This window comes from Sus scrofa, chromosome 3, assembly GCF_000003025.6.
Source record: "Sus scrofa isolate TJ Tabasco breed Duroc chromosome 3, Sscrofa11.1, whole genome shotgun sequence".
NCBI classification, from domain to species: domain Eukaryota; kingdom Metazoa; phylum Chordata; class Mammalia; order Artiodactyla; family Suidae; genus Sus; species Sus scrofa.
The window spans coordinates 29,984,597-30,006,700 of NC_010445.4; the positions used below are offsets into that span (position 1 = coordinate 29,984,597).

The window sequence follows — 22,104 nt, forward strand, 5'->3', positions numbered from 1 at the left end:
AAAAGAAAGAACTAGGATTTATTGAGTGCCTAGCATGTACTAGACACCATTTTAGCCGTTTCACCTGCATTATCTCATTTAAACCCTCTTAAAGGTAGATGATGAGGCAATATCATTTTTTTCCATGTGACAGATAAGAACTAAGGCCCAGAGATATTGAGTAATTTGTCTGCCAAATGACCCTGCCACAGCTAATAAGTGGCAGAGCAGGGAACCAAGTCCAAGACTGTATACCTTCCAGCTATCGCCCCCAGCTCAAACCCAGGCTAAGAAAAGCTTTATTTCAGCAAACAGTGAAAGCACTCATGCTTAGAGGAAGGCTGGCCTGTGAAAATTGGTGCCCTGGGATAAATCATGTTTGTAACCAGGATTGGGTCTAGAGAAAAAGGTACGTCCAGAATTTAGAGTACATAGCGTGACTCAGGAGGTCCATTTTAAAAATGAATGGAGGAGTTCCTGTTGTGATGCAGCAGAAAGGAATCTGACTGGGAACCATGAGGTTGTGGGCTCGATCCTTGGCCTCGCTCAGTGGGTTAAGGACCCAGTGTTGCTGTGAGCTGTGGTGTAGGTCGCAGACGCGGCTTGGATCCTGCGTTACTGTGGCTCTGGTGTAGGCTGGAAGATACAGCTCTGATTGGACCCCTAGCCTGGGAGCCTCCATGTGCCATGGGTTTGGCCCTAAAAAGACAATAAAATAATAAAATAAAATAAAAACGAATGGAAAACGGGGAGTTCCCACCGTGGCACAGTGGAAATGAATCCAACTAGGAACCATGAGGTTGCAGGTTCGATCCCTGGCCATGCTCAGTGGGTTAAGGATCTGGTGTTGCCATGAGCTGTGGTGTAGGTGGCAGACACAGCTCAGATCCTGAGTTGCTGTGGCTGTGGCACAGGCTCACAGCTACAACTCTGATTAGACCCCTAGCCTGGGAACCTCCATATGCCATGGGTGTCACCCTAAAAAGAAAAATAAATAAATAAGAATGGAAAATGAGGAGTTCCCACTGTGGTGCAGCAGGGTAAGAATCTGACTGCAGGGGCCCTGGGTTGCTGTGGAGGTGCAGGTTTGATCCCCAGCCCAGGGCAGAAGGTTAAAGAATCTGGCATTGCTGCAGGTGTAGCTCGGATTCAATCCCTGGCCCAGGAATTTCCATATGCCGTTGGTGTGGCAGTAAAAATGAAAATAAAAGGGAAAGAAAGAAAGAGAGGAAGAAAGAAAGAACTAAAATGAAACAAGGTAGAGGCACCCTATCCAGAGGTTCCAGGCCGTTAGGAAGAGGCATTTCCAGTGATTCTGGGTGAGGTCCTGAGGCCACTCTTTGAGTCCTGGGTCCTGGTCCTGAGGGCAATATAATGTGCTGTGTGACTGTGGACAACCTCATTTATCTCAAAAGGACTCAGTTCCCTCATGTGTAAAAGCATACACAGTGAAAAAGTCTATTTTCTTCATCGGTTCATGGAAGAGTATTATTTGCACTGTCTCATAAAATTACTCCCCCAAACCTGATGAAGTGTGGATACCAGCATCACCTCCAGAGACGAAAGTCCAGATCATGCGGGCAAGACCACCCAACCTGATTCTAGTCAGAGCCAGAGTCATGAAATCACAGCACCAGGCCAGCAGTTTCCCCAAGTTCAGGGCTCCAGTGGACTGCTGGACTAAGAGACAGGTAAGGTTCAAAGCTTCATTCTGCAAAATAATTGTATTTCCAAGTCATGCCTTCATATTGACTAGGGGAGTCCACTGGGCTTGAGGTGGTGGTGTCTTCCATCCTGGGCTATTAAACAAACAAGCCAGGAGTCCCCAGGGCTGCGCACGGGTGGAGCCAGAGTAGTGACCACTAGGGGGCGACTTGTCTGGGGAACCTCAGGTACTGAAAAATGAATCCTGCAAACTAATAAACTCTGTTTGCCATCTCCCTGCCAATACAATTATAAATCCACTATAATAGAAAAAACAAAAATCTAAAAAAAACCCACCCCAATTCCCCTCCAAAGTGAGTTATAGTCAATGCAGGTAGAAGCAGGAAACCTGTATTTTCAGGGACCTAGTTCTCTCTCTTTCCCAGCTACCCCTTCCTTTGCCTCCCCAGGAGACACCCGCCCCTCTGCCGATGCCCTGGGTCCTGGAAGCATCTGCACTCCGGATGTTAATACACGAACTGGTTTTCCCGAGAGATAAGAGATCAGATGTCAAAAGCGTTTGGGAAATAATGAGTTATCCAGAGTTTGACAGTTGGGGTTACCACAAGATTTTCCAAAGCTTGAATTTGCTCACTTGATAATAACAGTAATAATAACACCAGTTATTTATCACTTTCCACACACCAGGCACCGTGACACATGTTGCACACATCTCGTCCTCACAACAACCTAGGAGGGAGGTGTAGCAGTAACACCTCCATTTTGCAGATCAAAAAAAAAGAGGGGCTCGGAGAGGCTGAACGACTCAGAGAAGGGAACAAGAGTACACAGTGACGGGGCCACAGTCAGAACCCAGATGTGGCTGAGGCTAAGCCCATCACACCCCACATACATCTTCCTTTCAAGAAAGTGGCAGGATGTACATTCCCCTGACCTTGTTATGATGCCTCACGTAGATTCGAGGTCTGGAGATTGAGTAGAAAACAACAGCGGAAGATCAGTGACCCTAGAGCAACCTGAGCCTGCCCTCTCTGGGACCCCCTTTCTCCTCCCCAGACAAAGCAGGATGAATGAAGGCACATTAAGCAGGACGGGTGAAATTAGCCCAGTCTGAGTAGAAAAATAGCTTCTAAGCCCTTGCTTTTGACCCATCCTGAAATATTTTTCCAAATGCATCAGACAACAACAGACTGATATAAGGACAGGGAGGCTGACTGCCTCTAAATGCTGTCACGGGAATCGTAATAGCTTTGTTTTTCACAAGGGAAGGGGAAAAAAAAAGTTTATGCCTCAAATTAGTAGGTCTGTCATGTTCCAAATTGCTTGCATTTCTAAAAATGGACATTGACATGTGAATAGTTATTATCTAATGCAAGACCCAAAACATCTGCCTCTCTCAAGGCAACAACAGGGTAATCAAGGGATTCTCCTGAGACATGGGTCTAAAGCTCTCTCTCCCAATTCTGGATATAGGATGACCCTCTCCAACTCTGCTCCCCTCCCCAGAGCTCAGAGGTTGCTTCTGAGTCTCTGAGACCCTGGTCAAACTGCCCTCTTCAGAACCCTCAACTCATAGAAAGATGCTTGGACACCCAATCAAAGGGTCTTAGTTGGAATTCCTGCCATGATGCAATGGCTCAAGAATCTGAGTACAGAGGCTGGAGACATTACAGAAGTGCAGGTTCGACCTTCAGCCTGGTACAGTGGGTTAAAGGCCTACACCAAAGCTACCGCTTAGATTCAACCCCAGCCTGGGAACTCTATATGCCATGGGTGGGGCCATAAAATAAAATTTAAAATTTTTTAAAAGGGTCTTAGTTTCCTAGCAAGATTTCTCTATGGCAGTGGTTTTTACTTTTTTAATGATTTTTATTTTTTCTATGATAGTTGGCTTATAGTGTTCTGCCAATTTTCTACTGTATAGCAAAGTGACCCAGTCATATACATGCATATATATACATACATATATATACCTTCTTTTTCTCACATTTATCCTCCATCATGCTCCATCACAAGTGACTAGATACAGTTCCCAGTGCTACACAGCAGGATCTCATTGCTCACCCATTCCACATGCAATAGTGTGCATCTATTAACCCAGATTCCCAGTCCAGTGGTTTTTAAAGTGTGGTCCCCAGACCAGCCGCATCAACATCACCTTGGAATCTGTTAGCCATTCAGCTCCCCAGGCCACACCCAAGGTCTAGAGAATCGGAAGCTCTGGGGTGGGGCCCAGGAATTGGGCTTTAACGACCCTCCAGAGGATGCTAATACAAGGGCCCGAGTGGCTCTCGTGTGAGCACCATGGTGGGCCCGCGGCTCCCTCGTCCCCAGTCACACGCACCCCCTGCATTCTGCAGACTCTTCATTATGCCTCTGCTACATTGTCTTCTCTTCAGCCTCCACCCACCCCAGTTTGGGTCCCCACCCACCCGGATGACTGCAAGAGCCTCCAAGTAGGGGACCCCAATGCCAGCCCACCCTCCCCTGATCCAGTTTCCCCTTGGAAACCAGAACTGTCTTTTAAGAATGCAAAATGGCTCTACCAGTATCGTACCTAGATCCCTGCAGTACCTTCTAACTTCTAGTTCAAGGTCACTAAAGAGTTTTACTTCTACCTGCTTGGATCAACTATAGCTTTGTGACCACCAAATTCAACAAAGAAGAAAACGGAGTTTCCAGGCTGTTCTGGGGGGAGAAAAAAAATCTGTTCCCATCACACCCCCATGGGAAATAATTTCAGTATTAGAGAGTCGGGCAGATATGAGTTCACACAGCAGCTCCATCATTTAGCAGCTATATGACTTGAGACAAGCAAGACCTAGCCTCGATCACACACCCGTGTCCTCATATCTAAAGGGGAAGGACAAGATACACAGCTGGTCACGGGAGAGTTCAATGATAAAATGACATAAGGGTCCCAGCCCTCTGTCTGGCGTATAGTAGGGGGTTAATAAACTATAGCTACGACCTGGGCCAGTCACCCGCCTGTCAATACACAGTCTCAAGAGGACCAACTCCGTAACTTTTGATGCTTACCATGGTAGCCAGGAAAATTGCAAATACCATTTTCTGTTTCCCCACGGCGAATCATTCCCAAGACCCAGGCCAACAATCTGATTCTGTTTATCTCTAGATATTTCAGATCATTGTGTGCCCCCCCCACTCACTCACACACACGGCAGCATTAATTTACCTTATGTTTTGCCATTTGCCTGCAGTTTTCTGAGAAAAAAACAACATCAGATGTCTTACCTGGGATGGTTTCTGTTCATGACATTTTCCTCGAGGCAACGGATATCAGGAAGCGAGGCGTAGCACAATTTTCAACAACAGTCTGGAGCACAGACACGCCATCCCAGGCATGCATGTGCGTGGGCACACACACACACACACACACACACACACACAACACCTACACACCAGAACTCAGAGGGACCTACAGGTCCACTCAACGCGGACACACGTGTGCACTGGGTCACACACGGACACTGGGACTCTCTGTGCCTTCATGGATTAACGTCAAATCCAACAACACCTGGACAAAAGAGCCAGAAAAAGCCATACAGTACCTTTTGGTGACTTAAGTGTCGCCACTGCCCAGTCACCCTCAGAACTTCCTAAAAAATAACAATGGAGAGATGCTGATCTGTGCACCGGCTTTTCAGGTGTGCTGTGCCCTCTCACCCACGTGCTGCTTCTGGTGCCCCAGCTGCAGCCTCCAAGGGGGGCAGGTCCCAGGAGACCTGGGCACAGGGCGAGGAACTAAATGCACAACTGCGATTATATGAACATGTCTCTCTGCAAAGCCATGAAACATGATCACAGCAATGCCCAACACAGGATCAAAAGAAGTTCTCCCCAAAAAAGGCCTAGATGTTTTCAGGGAGACAGAGATTTCTCAGGTGGTGGATCTGGCCCTGAATTTCAACCCTCTAAGAAAGAAAGGAAAGTTTTAAGTTACATGAGGTTGCTTTGCTGGTAACAATGCTCTGTTGACAAGAGATCATTTTGATCCTCCTTTACTGTGATTCTTCCGTTAAAGGCGGGGTGGGGGGGGGGGGGGGAGTGTGCATTATCAGTTCCAAATGCAAGGTCGGGGCAGGCTGTGCTGACTGCAACTTTAAATGCTGGGTGGCAGGCCAGTTAGGGTGGAGATCTCCCTATCACAGTGCCTAACAACAGTCTGTTTGACAAATGTTGAATGAATGAATGAATTCAAGGTTCTCCAGGGAGTCACTTTTCCTAAAGGAAAGAAATTCTCTTCAACGCTAAGGGGATCAAGTCTGTTATCTGAGCATCCCATAACGCCTGGAGTTTTGACTATAAATCGGTTTCCATTTCTGATGTCCTGGATGAGCCCTGGGGGACTCTCCTATTATGAGCAGAACACCAGAGTGACCCTTTCATAAACGATGGTGAGAATGACTGGGGCTCCTCCCTACCCCGGTTCTTCTCTGTAAGACTGGGTTTTACTCAAAGCGGGGCAAACCTGCCCAGGTGCCTGGGCTGCAGCCTCTTCCCATTGGCTGGTGGCCCGACCAATCAGCATGCGCTACGAGCCCGCTTTTCCTCTCTTAGGAATCTACCTGGAAAAACGAAGTCCTCAACATCTCCGCAAATTTCCAGAGATCTATCAGACTGCCAGCTGGGAGGAGACACAGGGAACAGTCTGTGATCGGAATGATTACAGAGCACAGATCCGGCCCCATTTAAACATTTCCGGTTGGCCTCCCGGCCGTGCCAAACGATGCTCAAATTGCCACGTTCCCCTGCAGATATGAACTCTAGACCCTCATCACTCACAGCAGAGGGAAAATTGGACTGGCAGGCGAAGAGTGACGAAGTTAAAATTAAGTGAGCCCTGCCGGGGACTCCTTGATGTTTCTTCTCCCTCTGAGCCAGGGTCATTGACAGCTGGAAACAGTGATGCGGCCCCAGGTCTTCCTGTGTGGGTGGATACGAGCCTGACGTAGTCGCTGAATCACTGGACCCAAGGAAGCCGTCTTGCCCCCAAGTCCAACCGCCACCGGTGGCCTTGAAGGCAGGAAACACTGGGTGGTCACTCCATCCCTGCTCCCGAAGACAGGGCAAGGCGGTCACCAGTTTTGTTTCATAAACCCAGTGCTGATAATGGCATTTAATAAGAGGGTACACAAGATACCAAATACATGGTTAAGGGCCCCTAAAGGGCCGGGTGACACTAGTGGACATTAGATAAAATAGGTGTTGAGTGAAAAAGTAAATGCTTATCTAAAGAGGCCGGCCCCGAGGCACGGAAAGAAAGAAAAATGAAACTTCTGGGAGATGGAACGATTTCTTATCCTTCCTGGGATGTGGATTATGCTACTGTGTGCCTATTTCAACAGTCCCACTATTGTAAAATTATGATCTACATATTATACTATATATGTTAAATTATACTTCAAATACAGCATACCTTAAACATGTTATACCTCAGTTATACTTAGCATCATGAGGAAATTTTTACTTTCAAACAAACAAACAAAAAATCCCCTAGTTAAGTCCTCTCCCTACAAAAGAGGAGAATGGGCATCTTCAGTTAATTTTTTTTGTGGGGGAGGGGGTGCTGGTTATATCCTTCTGGTGCTAGAAGTTGCTCTGTGGGCAGCAGCATCATTTCGTGGGAAGAAGATGGGCTGAATCAGGCTATTGCAAATATGACCCTAGGCTCTTCGGGTGTAACTGGGAAAATTAACTCTATTGAGCCTCAGCTTCCTCATTTTTGGAACGGAACCCTCCCTCAGAGGTGTACTGTTTGGGAATTCAAACTCCCTTTCCTAACTTAAAAGCAAAACTAAACAAACACCCATCAGAGGTTAATTCACAGTTGAGGGGCTTATGCGTCACTTAGGGTATTCACATTTGATTTCTCCATGTGGACTTGGGATATTCCTAATGGCATGTTCATCACTGTATCAGCGTATTTGGAGATTCAAGGCAAAACATGACCAACACACAACTCTGGTCTGGAGACTTTCATATGTGGCAGTTTTGGGTGAGGGCTGGCGATGTACCAGGCTAAGCACCTCCTCTGCACTGTATCAGTGAATCTTCCAATAAACCTGAGTCGTGTGTTTTTATTATCTCCATTTTACATATGGGGAAACTGAGACCTGAGGAGGTTGAGTCATTTTTGCAATAAATGTATGAACTCGATCATTTTTTTTTTCATCTTTTGTCTTTTTAGGGCCACACCCATGGCATATGGAGGTTCCCAGGCTAAGGGTCGAATTGGAGCTACAGCTGCTAGCCTACACCACAGCCACAGCAATGCAGGATCCGAGCCACGCCTGCAATGAATGGAACACACTTGGTTCATGCTTCCGTGGGACCTACGATCAAGGGACACCAGATCAAAGGTTTGGAGAATGAGTGAATGAATGAATGAAACAATAAATAATTCAACTCCATCTCTCCTTCTTGTCCAGAATAGAATGAGGTGTAACTGCCTACATTTCCCTAGTGTGTGCTAATCTTTTACCAATAACTGGGCAGTGAATCCCTTGGGAACAGAGACTGTTCTGTAGCCCCATGCTATATTGGGCCAGGAGTTACAGTCCCAAATCTATGAATTATAGAGAGAAAAGAGCTCTCTTTAAACACAAATGATGGGGGCTTGGGGTGAGTAAATGCAAACTATTGCACTTGGAGTGGATAAGCAGAGGGAACTCTATCTAGTTACTTGTGATGGAACACGAAGGAGGATAATGTTTGAAAGAGCATGTATATATAGGTATGACTGGGTCACTTTGCTGTACAACAAAAATTGACAGAACATTGCAAATCAACTGTAATAAAAAATTTTTTAAAAACATGAATGAATGTGATTTCAACAAGCAAACAACAATAAAAGAAGAGAAAATAAAATAAGATAGAAATGAAATGAAATGATGAAATGAAGTGAAATAGAAGGGAAAGGAAGAATTTATCTCAGGAACTATCAACAACTCCCACCCTTGTCTCCCCAGAGTTGACAGTGAATGAATGGAACATAATCAATGACCCACAGGTATTCTGGTAGCTAGAATTAGTAGAATTGTTTAATTTTATAATTTTAAAATTAGAGTGGAGCTGGGAAACTAGAGTTCAGCTTCCTCGTTTTCACATGAGGAAGCCGAGGTCAGAGGGTTTTGGTGGCTGGCTCAAACCCACTTGATGTTCAGAATATTAAAGCCTCCAAGAGAACTGTTATTTTCCAGAAATATTTTTGAACTTGGCAGTTAACCCTAAAGGCTGTCCAAGACTCCCCTTATTTACTGAATTGAAATTTTTAGCAAATGACTCTGGTTATCAGAGACTGCAGAGCTTTCAACAGCAAACCATTTTTTAAACAACTTCTCTCCTGGGTGGTAATGACTTTATTAACGAAATGCATTTCGTCATTCACACCATGGTCACATGATGCCTGAATAAAGAATCCTTGAAAGAGCGTTTATCACGGGATTTGCATTTCATTTGCGCGGGCAGAATCTGGACTCCTGGGTAACCACTGGGTCAGGCAGTCCCCCAGTCTTCCCCCTTGCTGGACCTCACAAGAGCATCACAAGATCATCCGTGATCAGATAAAGCCTGTGAACTTGAACTCCCATAACAGTCAGAAAAGAAGGACAGAGAAGAAAGGGGCACATCAACCATATCTAGGATTGGGGAGGGTTCTCCAAGCGAGATCCTTCAGGGGTTTAGGAGATATGGGGGTGCTCCCTTCCAAGTAAGCTGGTCTTCGATGCTTGTCAAAGACAAGCTCATTCATTCATTCATTCAACAAACATGTCAGGAGTTCCCGCTTTGTGGAAGCAACGGTTACTCAAGGAGTGTCAAATGAACTTTCAGACTGCAAATTTAATTCCAAATCCGTTGCAAATATTTGCTATACAAAGGAGCCTTGTGTCAATCCTGAACAGGATAAGGAAACACTGTTGGAAAAGCCGTTTATGGTTCACCCAGAGAGCCACTGGGTGTGGAGGGGGAATAAGACATGGGCCTTAAGTGGAAGAAGTCAATTGTTTTGGGTAATGGGACCAGTTCAAAAAAGAAAAAGACATCTGGGTGGATTTTTTTAATGCCCAAATAAGAATTAAATACAACAATAGACACTCTTCATCACTTAAATGCAAAAGGCTCAGGAAGGGAGATGGACCACCAAATAGCCTATGAAGCCTTCTGCAGTTACATCAGCACAGATGCCCTGACTCTTTCTTTCCTAGGCAATGGCCCTCATCCCTTCCTAGCAATACCTGAGTCTATTTGAACATGCTTAGGATGCATGTGCTTTGCAGATACATAATACCGAATAGAGGGAGCCTGTGGTCAGGAGTGCAGACAGGGGGTGTGGTGGGTGGAGAAATTCAACAGGAAACAGGGGTGACTGGTATGTAAGGCCTTCCAAGGCTTGGGATTTAGGAAGCACAACCTGTGTCCTCAGTATTAAAAACATCTCTCACTCCTTCTTCAAACGATTCCACTGGAAGTCGTGAGAGACCAGGGAGTATGAATTCCTAGCCAGAGCCTTCTGGTTCAGATGCTAAGCTCCCAGTGTGTGCCTGGCCCTCTGCTGGGGATCAAGGTGCTTGTTTCATGACTCTGACGATCGTCGACCATGGTTCCTACCGCAGCCTAGACAGGTGGTTGTGTCTTTTCCGCCCTTCATTTGTAATGGAATTTGGGTATTTCATACTGGAATTGATCAGCATGTGTCTCCCATCCCATCTCCACGAGGAGATTGGCGGCGGGGGAAGAGAACAGGCTGAGAAGCTGATAGGAAAAGAAAGCACGGTCTGGCCTGTCCCAAAGTGTGGCTTTGCCGTGGGTGCTGCTTCCATCCTGTAGAATGCGGCTATGAGTTCAGGGGCGTAGGTCACTGTCAGGGTCACTGTCACACTCCCTCATGTACTAAGAGGGGAATGGGGTGAACCCTCCCACAGGGCTGTGGGAGGGTAGCAGCAGGAGCAGAGGTTGCCCATAGGCTACCTGATTTGGGGCAAGTTAAAGTAGCCTCCTTGAGTCTCAGTTTTCCTAATCTGAAAATTGGGGCAATAGTTGTATCTTCCTCTTTGGGTCACTGTGTTTAGAAAAGGGTGAACACAATGTCTCACACTTGACAAGAATTCAGCTGATAGGAGCTCCAGGCTGCCCACTCTTGGGCATATTTACATCTGGAAGAGCAGAAGCTGCCTGAGACAGGAATGTGCAGCCTTACCAACTTCTCCAAAAGAGGACAGACCGTGGGGATGGCAGCTGTCACCCACTAAAGGGCAGGACGTTCCTCTGGGTCCCATGTCCCAGTTCCCTGCAGATTCACCAGGGCAGATGGTCAGTGGCGAAGGGGATGAGGCATCCATGAGACCAAATGAGGATCCACTTTCTCATCCAGGAGAGAGCCCCCAGAGGCGCCCTCCCCCACACCCTGCCCCTCACAGCCAGGGAGGACTTGACCTTGACCAGGGCAGAGGGAAAGCAGCTGGGGGGCTCTGGTCCCTAGTCAACTGTATCCCAAGTAGAGAGACCCAGAATATACATATGAGAGAGAGAGGGTGAGAATGAGACAGAGAGAAAGAGACAGGGAGAGAGAGCAATAGAGAGATTTGAGAGAGAGATGATAATGCTTGATAGATAAATAGATAGATAGATACCAGAAAGACAGAAAAAGGACTGGAAAAAAAAAGGTTGGAGATATGGAGAAAAGTAGGGGAGAAAGAGAGAACAAAACAGCCCTTACCGACTGCCTTCAAGGACGCATATTTGTTGAGCTCTTTCCCCGGCGGCTGCTGTTCGTAGGGGTTGGAGATCTGGCCCAGGCTGGGGTAGGAATGTGGGTGGCCCATCTGCTGGAGCAAAGGGGAGGTGGGCACCGCGTTGTTCATCTGGGTGGTGTCTGGAAGCGAAGAGAATAAAGGGAGATGGTCACCAAAGGGAAAGGAGCTTCTCCCACCCCACCACAGCCACATCACTAACAACCAAAATTCCCTGTCCTTTGGGGACACACAAGGGAGAGCAGCCAAGGATGTGCAGGTGTATTGGCAAGAGCCAACTCCATAGCCTTCACTGGAGAGCAGCAGAGGACGGATGAATAAAGAGCAAAGGATGCACTTAGAACGCTTCCATCATCCCCAAGTTAATATAAGGTCCTATCACTGCCGATGAGACATTCATTATCCAAGCAATACACCTTCTGCAGCGGTCAAGGAAATGCAAGTCAGGACAACAGGGGGTGACTTCTCTGCCAAGAGATTGGCAAACTATCGAAAGGGCTGAAGAACACCAATCTGGCAAAGATGTTGGAAACTGGACAGTCTCATAAACTCATGATGGATGTCTGATGTGCCAGGTTTTCGGAAAGGTGTCTGGCAGTGTGTATGGAAATGTAAAGCGTGTGAGTATGTTGACCAAATAATACAACGTCTAAACAAACTAATCACACAACTTCAGAAATATAAGCATCAGAATGTGAGAACATTTGTTCAGAGAGGTTCTCTGCACCATTGCTTGTAAAGTGAAAAATAAAAAACCACACAGAAACAATATAGGATTTCTTAAATTATTGGACATCTGTATTATGTACATAATATATACACACATATGATGGGATATCATGCAGCTATTAAAAAAATGAGTTAAAAATCAATTAACTATCCATGTAAACTGGAGAGGGTTTCTTATGGTTTGTATTGTTATGGGGAAAAAAAAGCAAATGTGAAAGTAATGCAAATAACATAGCATTTGGTTTAAAGACAAAATCTGTGAATATCCTTTTTATGCTGTGGTTTGCAAAGGCTGAAAAAATAGGTAAAGACACACAAAGTGAATACTGGCTACTTAGAGGGACCGGGATTCATGAGGAGAGAGATTCAAGAAGTTTTCTCTGAAGAAATATTCTTGGAGCTGCTAAGGGTTTCTGTCTTCACCTCAAGAGCAATGAGATGGACAGATTGGAGGCAAGAAGGAAATGGGAGCCACGGAGTCCAGGTGAGATAATTATGACTCAGCTTCAGGTAGGAAGCCCCGCTGCAGGTCCAGATCAACATGGTGGTAGTTGCTGGTGGTGCCTTGCAAGATCCCCTTAACCCAGCATGTGTGCCCATTTCTCAGCCATGGTGTCAATTGCTGAGAGTTCACAGCTGCCCCAACTTCTAGAAATTTATTCTGGGCTGATGGGAGCCACCATCCTGGGCTTACTCTGCTTAGTGCACCTCACCCTCAATACCCAGGGTGGGCAGCAACCAATAGCCAGCCGACATCAAGGTACCAAGACCAGCTCCTTGCCTCAAGGTGGGATAACTGTGGTACAGTGGGTGCTCCAGAGCTCCCATGGGTTGGGACAAGTTAAGAGCAGGGGTCAACAAACTTTTTCTGTAAAGGACCAGACTGTAGCTTAGGCTTTGCCAGCCACCCAGTCTCTGTGATAACTGCCCCACTCTGCCCTTATAACTAGAAAGCAGACACAGACATTATGCTCACAAATGGGCATGGCCATGTGCCAATAAAACTTTATTTACAAAAACAGGTGCAGCCAAATTTGACCCAATGGCCGTAGTTTGACAGCTCCTAGTTCAGACTTTATCTGAAACTGAGACCCCATCCTTGTGCGGTCCCTTTATCTTTCCTATTTTGTTTCCCTCACAACCTTAGAGGGGTGTGTGGGTATATGTATGTGTGTGTTGGAGTCTCATACAACTGAACCCCTCTCTCAAGCACTGCTTCTAGACAATTCAACCCATGACATGTGTGGAGTAAGTCTAGCTTTAGAAACCACAACACTTGAATGGAAAGAGGCAGGGACACCACAGTGGAGACACGGAGATAAGGAGAGGATTTTTATCGTGGCGCATGCATGGGCCATCCCACAAGCTCAACTTCTAGTGGGAATATTGCCAAACAGAAGCCAAGTCACTCAGCCTCCGGCCAGCATCTGAGGAGGCTGCCGTGATAGCTTTTTGGCCGGAATTCAGCTTGGGCAGAAGAGTCTTAAGATTAACGAAGTAATGGCAGAAATATTGTCTCGCAGCAAGTACAGCTTTTCCTGTAGACTAGACCCCCCAAGAGTCTGACGTTTTCCTCTCCAGAACAAGCTGCTAGGGACGTCTTTCTGCTTTACTTGGGCATGTCAGGCCAGACTTGTTCTGTGCCCAAATGCTGGTGTAGTAGGAAGTGATTTTCTGTAAGTTCTCATCCTTTGCCAGCTGTGGGTTTTATATATTTTTTATTTGTGCATTTTATATATAAATATATAATCTAAATATATTTAAATATAGATCTTAAATATAAATATATAGAGACATTTACTCGGTGGACAGTTACTATTTCATGTATTCAGAACTACCAGTTCCTTTGGCACAATGTTTCATTCCCCTTTGAGTCGTTGGATGAGCGACCAATCACAGTAACTCCCTCATTTGGGGTTTTCCGAGAAGTCACTGAGTTAAGGACATGAGTACAAGCATCTTTGGGCAGTGATGTCAGGGTAAACTGCAGAAAAGGGGTGAGGGGGTGAGACAGGGAAGAGAAAGAGGCAGATAAAAACTGCGATGCTGATCAAGGGGCAACTGCGGAGAGCTGGGGTCTAACCCCACTCTGGAATTCTGGTAAATGGTGCCGAGTAATGTCTCAGAATTGAGAGGTCCCGGGGGCAAGGGAGCTCCTGAGTATTTATATGCCATCTCCCATCAGTAATTGTTTGAGGGCTGCTTCCTCAGCACTTGTAACTCTGCCATGGTCATGGGTGGCATGAGCTCTGGAGGCCAGAGAAACTCTTACTCAGAGCTATGCTAGCAGTTGGCAATCAGGCTGGTAACTCACACCTCTGGCCACAGAGTGAACACATGATCCAAATCAGACCAATCACAACACCTCCTTCTCACAGTGATTGGGCCAGAAGTGAGCATGTGATCTAGGCTGGTCCAATCAGAGCTCCTCTGTGATTTTTTTTTTTTTTTTCCTATCTGGAATCTTTGGAGTCAAGGAGCCAGGAAGTCATGAATTAAAGTGAGTCTGAACCTACCACGTGGACAAAAATCTTTCTTCTTTGTGAAAGAATAAGGACAATGTAGAGCAGCAGAGGAGATCTTACGCTTTGGGGTTACTGTGTGTGGCGTTCTGATTAGTGCAATTGTTGTCTGGATTCCCTCCAGGAAGCTGGAACTGACCAGATGGGAAGTTGCCCATGGGGCCTGCAGAGGGATCAAAATGGAACAGGCATTGGCCCTGAGTTTTCAACAGAGCTTCAGTAGTGATTTCAAATAGCAAATTGCCTGAGGTAGTGCATAGAGAATGCCCAAGGACATGCATAAGTTGATTAACTAATATCTTAAGGGCAGGTATTGTCCCCCCTGGAAATAGATCCCAAGCACTGGCCTGTCTAGTGAAAGAGCTGACACCACCTACATCGGCCAGTGGGATCTCTTGCTTCCTCAGTCCCAAATCCCACCCACGATGTTTAAACCCTGTAGTCCTGCCAGGGGAAATGCTAAACACTTCATTAAAGAAAAAAAAAAAAAATGTGTCGAGATGTTCCTTACCACTTGGGATAGATAGCCTTTTAGATTATTAAACAGCACACTTCGGAGTCCATTATGAAGCATTTGCTTTGGGGTGATTTCTCCCAAGTCCTGAGCTCACTCAGAGGCAGTGAGTAGTCCCTTAATGGAAGTGGGGACAACGGAGGTGGCCCACCCAAGTGAGCCCTCACAAAAGAAGCCCAGGCTGCCCAGAGTCACATTCCTGCTTTCATATTCAGAACAGCAGGAAGCAAATTTCTGGCAGTTTTAGCCATTTTGTGCTAGCTTCCAGGCATGGATTATTTAGAAATATTGAAATCCAGTCTCGGGCAGCAATCAAGAATTATTAAATAGACATTGGCGAGTGGGGTTTTTTTAAGCTTATTTTCATTGTACTGAATAGGAAGATGGACCAAGCCTGGCAACCTAGTGTCCTGGTGAGTTTTTCACACATATATCCAGCTATAAGGGGAACAAATACAGAAGAGTAGATGGGAGGTAAGCCCAGATCAGCATCCGAGAAAAACAGGACAGTAGGGTGAGTGAAGAGAGAAGAGTGGCTGAGAGCTGGGTTATAATCTGCAAATCCTGCCAATTGAGAGAAGAACCATAAGATAGGCAGATAAATATCTGAATTGCGTATATATTTAGCTTGTATATGTGTCTATGTACGTGTATATATTTATATAAATGCACACACATAGAAAATAAAATTATTATATATTATACAGTATGTCATAATATATGAAATAGTATATTAAACCATAAATATATATTTATAGACACAGTATATATACTTTTATATAGTCATACACTTAGTATACATACTTTATATACTCAATTTATATACACATACAATACTGTATTTTATAATTACATGTTATGGTAACATAGTTATATACAGTTATATACTATGCATATATTATGATAATATATATTTTATATAGTATACATATTATATACAATTAATATTCTCATTCAATGGGGAAGAAGAGACAAATCTCTTAGGAAGAAGAATTGAAATAATTTATATAGACACTCTGTACTAAGGAGGTAGAGCATTACTCCTATATATAGTATATATGCTATGCAAAAGAAATCATTTATATAAATATATACAACATTAAAAATATATATATATGTTTTGTTTGTTTGTTTGTTTTATTTTGCATAGTCATGACCGTAGAGGGAATCTAGGAGGACCGGCGATGTCTTGCTCCACAGAGTAAGTTTTCTCTTCTAGACACAACTCGGCCCCAGAAATATCTTGCCCCCTCACCTCCACAGAGAGGGTCTTCTGCCCGATGCCGTGAAGAAACGTTCCTGCTCATTACAATTTTGCAGCTCCTTTTGATCCTTAGAAATGACTAACGAGGACTTGCAGCTCTAGGGGGCTGCATTCCACCAAGACCCTCAGCCAGCAAACGAGAAGTGGATTATGTCCCCTGCCCTCTCTCCCAAGAGAGAAGAGGGCCTCACGTCTTTGACAATCACTTTCAAAGGTAAGACACACTTACACTAAATGGAAGTGTCGGGGAGGGTTACACCAAAGCCACGGCCATGTATGTCCCATTGTCATGCAATTTATCTCAGTCTCCAAACAGACTGAGGAATGCAATCCAGATGGGGTCAGTTAAGGTAAAAAATACTCAGTCACAAACTAGTGTTTGTGACTAGCTTTCTCAGTGCAAAAGGGACAAATAACAACTATCGGAAACTAGACCAGTTTGGCTCATGTTGGAGGAAGGGCAACAATAGTACGTTGCCCAAGGCATATGGCAAGGAAGAAGAGCACAGAAGGGCACAGCAGGGTCAAACGGTGTTGTTGTGTGGAACATACATTATGTGCCGGTCACTTGGTACTTGGAATTTTCACGCACTATTTCTTTAAATCCTCATATCAAGCCTATGAGGCAATGATACAGGGACAACATATCTTTCCAAAAAATTTTACTGTAGAACAATTTTAGATTTGGAGAAATACTGCAGAGATAGCACAGAGAGTTCCCATATACCCCAGATCCAGTTTCCCCATTGTTAATATCTTAAATGAGTAGGGTACACTGGTTTATATTAATGAACCAGTACTGATTAACTAAGGTCCACATTCTATATCCTTTTTCTGTGCCAGAATATCATCCAAGTAGCATGTTAAATTTAGTCATCAGGTTTCTTTACATGCCTCTTGGGTGTGATTTTCTCAAATTTTCCTCTTTCTTTTTCTTTTTTTTCTTTTTTTTTTTTTTTTTTTTTTTTTTTGGCTGCACCCACAGCATGCAGAAGTTCCAGGGTGAGGGATCAAAGAGCAGTGACCAGGCTGAGTCCTTAACTGCTAAGCCACCAGGAACTCCAGACTTTCCTTATTTTTGCTGATTTTAACAGTTCTGAGGAGTACTGGTAAGGTATTTTGCAGAATGACCCTCAATTGTAATTTTTCTGGTGTTCTTCTCATGACTAGACTGGGGTTATGGGTTTGGGGGGGTACAGATAAGGTGACATTCTCATCATAATACCTTAAGGATACGTGCTATGATGTCATCACTATCAATAGTAACCTTTATCACTGCTTGAGGTGGTGTTTGTCAGGGATCTTGACTATAAAGTTACTGTATTTCTCTCTCTTGCCACACCACACTGTTGGGAAGGAAGCCACGCTACACAACCCAGATGAAGGAGGGGGGAGTAATGCTCCATCTCCTTGAGTACAGAGTGTCTATATAAATTATTTCAATTCTTCTTCCTAAGAGATTTGTCTCTTCTTCCCTGTCTAATTAAAGAGACAAATATATTAGTGTGGACACATGGATATATATTTTATACTGTGAATTATAATCCAACCCTATTTTATTTTGGTTTTTGCTCAAATTCTCTCAGGTTTGGCCACTGGAATCTCCTTCTCTCAGCTCCTACGCCCCTCACCTTTTTTTCCCGTAAGAACGTTCTTACTTTCTGGCACTGTAAGATGCTCTGGGTTTATCTTGTTTATTTCTTCTCCCATCCTAGAATCAGCCCTTTCTCTAAGGACCCTGGTCTTTCTCTTGGAGAATGGTGTTAGAAACCAAGATGTAGGGATTGCGTGTGCTCATGGCTTGGAGACCCTTTCAGCTGACAGGGTGAGGAAGTCTATGTGTGTATACTAATTCACACATGTATGCATGCCTATCAATATTGACATACGTGGCATCTGTAACTCGAGGAAGCTAAACATGAATTCATCCTAACATTTCCTAGTCCAACCCATTCTAGCCTCCTCCCCTTGCTCAGTTGTAACTTCTGGCTCCTGGCCTCCACTACCCATTTACCTAGTTGCTTAATTCCAGGATCAATGTCTAGCAGTATCAGAATTTTTAACCCATAGCTCTATGAGAAAGGAACTGTACTGACGAGAATACAACGTCTTTTTCAGATTATTAATGTGCTGGTCTCGTTTGTCTTCCAGATTATACGAACTTTGCTTTGGGTGGCCCATGGCATCCTTATACCTGGAGAAGGCTAGGAAATTAGGATTTCTTAAAGAAAGAACATCGAAAAAAATGACGATGATGATGAAAGATAAAGAGGGTAAAAACACATTTATATACAGAATAAATTCAGAGGTGTTATGAGGTGCCAGACACTATTTCGTATATGAGCCAATATATTATTCCAAGAATCCCTGCGAGATACTGTTATTAACCCCATTATGCACAGAGAGGTTTTGTAATTTACCAACGTTACCACCTGTACAGGGCAGAGCCCTGCTTTGAGCCTGGTGGTCCCACTCTAGAATCTGTGATCTTAGGCACATCCTTTGCTGTTTCTAAGGGAGTTACTTGCGAATTATGACATTCAAAAATGCCTTTGCAACCAGACAGGAATAAAATTTCAAGTCACACTACTGACTTTGAAAGATTGTTTTTACTAAGTTCATTACTCCCCATTCTTTAGCCTACTGAGGACCAGACTTGGTTGGCAAGACCACAGAGGTTTTTGGCAAGGGTAGACCAGCGAGGAAAGGGCTGGGAAGACTGACCCCTCGGATTGTAGGCAGCTGTGACAAGGAAAAGAAAGAGGGGGATGAGGGGGACTAAGATCATGCCGCTCAACTTTCCCTCTTCGGCCTTCAGATCCTGGTGAAGGGGAAGAACGATGCATGAGTTGAGGGAGATGCTGAGGGCAAAGACCTCTTGTCACACGCCACTGTAAGAGGAACTCACAGGGAAGAAGCTTTGAGCTGTCCGGGGGTAGCTGAGTCGGTTAAGAAATAAAGAGGTATAAAAAAACTAAAAATAGGAATTCCCATTGTGGCGCAGTGGAAATGAATCTGACTAGGAACCATAAGGTTGTGGGTTCAATCCCTGGCCTTGCTCAGTGGGTTAAGGATCCAGCATGGCCGTGAGCTGTGGTGTAGGTTGCAGATGCGGCTCAGATTCCACATTGCTGTGGCTCTGGCGTAGGCCAGCAGCTGTAGCTCCAACTAGACTTGTAGCCTGGGAACCTCCATTTGCCGTGGGTGCGGCCCTAAAAAGCAAAAAAAAAAAAAAAAAAAAAAAAGAAAGAAAGAAAAAAGAGTAACAGAGTTACCATATGATTCAGCAATCCCACTCCAGAAAATATATCTGGAAAAGATACATGCACCCCAATGTTCACTGCAGTATTATATATATATTACAGCCAAGACATGGAAACAACCCAAAGGTCCAATGGAGATGGATAAAGAAGATGTGATAGATACATAATATGGAATATTAACCATGAAAAGAAATAATGTTACTTTTAGCAACATGGATGGACCTAGAGATTATCCTACTGAGTGAAATCAGACAGATTAAGACAAATACCATATGATATCACTTATACATGGAATCTTAAGAAATGATAAAATTAACTTATTTACAAAACAGAAGCGACTCACAGACAAACTTATGGTTGCCAAAGGGGAAGGGGGGAGGGGATAAACTGAGTTTGAGATTAACAGAAACACATTACTATATATAAAATAGATAAACAACAAGGACCTACTGTATAGTATAGGAAACTATATTCAATATCTTGTAATAACATTTAATAAAAACAATCTGAAAAAGAATATATATATAATCAAATCACTTTGCTGTATACCTTAAAAGCTGTACATCAACTATACTTCAATATAAATAAAATACCAAAAAAAGAAAGTGGTACAGTCTAACTAACTATAAGATTGCTGAGTTGTCATTCTCCAATGACCCTCATATACCAGATGGCCTGAAAGCAGGGATCCTGCCACAGAGCCTCTCACTGTGGGGCTATGGTTCCCACACAGTGGCATGGAGTGAGTTTTCTACTTTCTTCTACATTTTCTTTCCCAAGTAGATGGTTAGCACAGGCCAATTCAGACAAAAGTCATACACTCAAAAAGGCCAAATAGAAAAGCACATTAACCATGTGAAAAATTTACTGCTGTTTTTCTAAGTATTACAATCCTATTTTACAGATAAGGAAATCAAAGTTCAGAGAGGTTGAGGTGCTTGTCCAAAGTCACACAGCATTCCAGTAACCATCAGGATGCAATCCCAGGTTTGTCTAATGGCAAAATTGGTGTTTCCTCCACCAAGCTTGGGCCAGGATCGACATTAAGCCTCTCCAATGAAGAGAGACTCTTCTCTCTTGAGTATCTTCCCTTGTAAACTTTCACTTCAATGAGTAAACCACTGGCCAGATCTACGTCTTTTTGTTTTCTCTTTTATTGAGAGAATAGAACTTACTATCATATCCAGGGAACGAGCTGGGCTCCCCCACTGCCTTGTGGAACCCACCTGTGCTCTGACCTCTCCAATTTGGCTCATCCATCTCTTCCTTCTCACATATGTGAGTGTCTCCGGCACATCAGACATTGTGTTTGGTGGACCAGTCCTAGCTCTTACACCATGTAATAGCTAGAGGATCTCATAACATTCTTCCAAAGCTTTTTTTTCTTACACATTTTTGCCTGGCCCACAAGGCTGTGTTGGTCTTGCCCCTCCTGCTCCTTCCAACACACTCTATGTGCCCCACCATGTAGCCTCAGCAGACCTTCTCCATGGACCACACCATCCAGAATAACTAACAATCAAAGAAGAATGGAGTTTTGAGTCAATCAGTTCTGGATTCAAATTCTGGCGCTTCCACTTCCCAACAGCATTTTTGGGTGTATCAGAAAGCCCTTCTGAGCCTCAGTGTTCTCAGCTTTAAAATGAGGAGCTTAAGAGATTTTTCATGGGGTTCTGCCAGGCTTAGAGACTGGACGCCTACCTTGCTCAGTACTGCACGATAGTAAGCATCTGATATGTTTTAGCTTAAAGCTTTATTGCTTCTAACTGTCAGGGAAACCAAGACACCATGATGGGTAGCCAATGGAAGAAGAGACTGTTAAGTTTCCTTAAGGGCTCCTTGGACATATTCTAGATTATTCAGTTGTCCCGAACTGGACAAATGAGAGGGAATAGGCAGGAGATCATCCTGCAAGAGCCAGTTGCACTAGTAATTTGCCTACCAGCCACAAAATGAGAATGGGGCATTCAGAAATCCTGATGGAGCTCTGGCTCTTTGCTCTGTTTTCCTTTCTATCCTTCCCAAACCTTTATGCCCAGTATTCTTTTTAAGAGAAAGCCTAAAAATTATAGTTTGAAACACCATGAAGATTTTTCTCTGGCCACAAGAAAGCAAAAAAAAAAAAAAAAAAAATCAGATCTACCTCAAAATTAGATAAAAATTTGTCAAAAGAGAACATAACAGGCTAGGCTTTCACCAGAAAAGTTGATGTAAGAAAGAATTATACTCATTGAATTTTGGTGGCAGGGGGATCAGCAGGGATTTGCAATGGAGAAAAAAAAAAGTACATATCCTTGTAAAATCTTTGGGAAATCAGGCATCTGTGTTATCCAAGGGTTTATATCTCTAAGAAGTCAATTTAAAAAAAAAAACAACTTTTTGACCATTTAGGATG

The 22,104-nt window shown here is 44.2% G+C and overlaps 1 protein-coding gene across 3 annotated transcripts in view; it reads right to left on the reverse strand.

Moving 5' to 3' along the window:
• SHISA9 (shisa family member 9) overlaps positions 1 to 22,104 on the reverse strand; it is a 306,320-nt gene that overhangs the window by 18,116 nt on the left and 266,100 nt on the right. For 2 of the 3 annotated variants that reach the window (XR_002342419.1, XM_021086587.1), the window contains exons 3-4: positions 11,384 to 11,539; positions 5,217 to 5,264 (exon numbers count right to left, since the gene is read on the reverse strand). Coding sequence is in view for 2 of the 3 variants with exons in the window: in XM_021086587.1 (XP_020942246.1) it covers positions 5,217 to 5,264; positions 11,384 to 11,539 (204 nt within the window). In the remaining variant the exon portion in view is untranslated. The remainder of the gene's footprint in view (positions 1 to 5,216; positions 5,265 to 11,383; positions 11,540 to 22,104) is intronic. The other variant, XM_021086588.1, reaches the window with a different exon arrangement.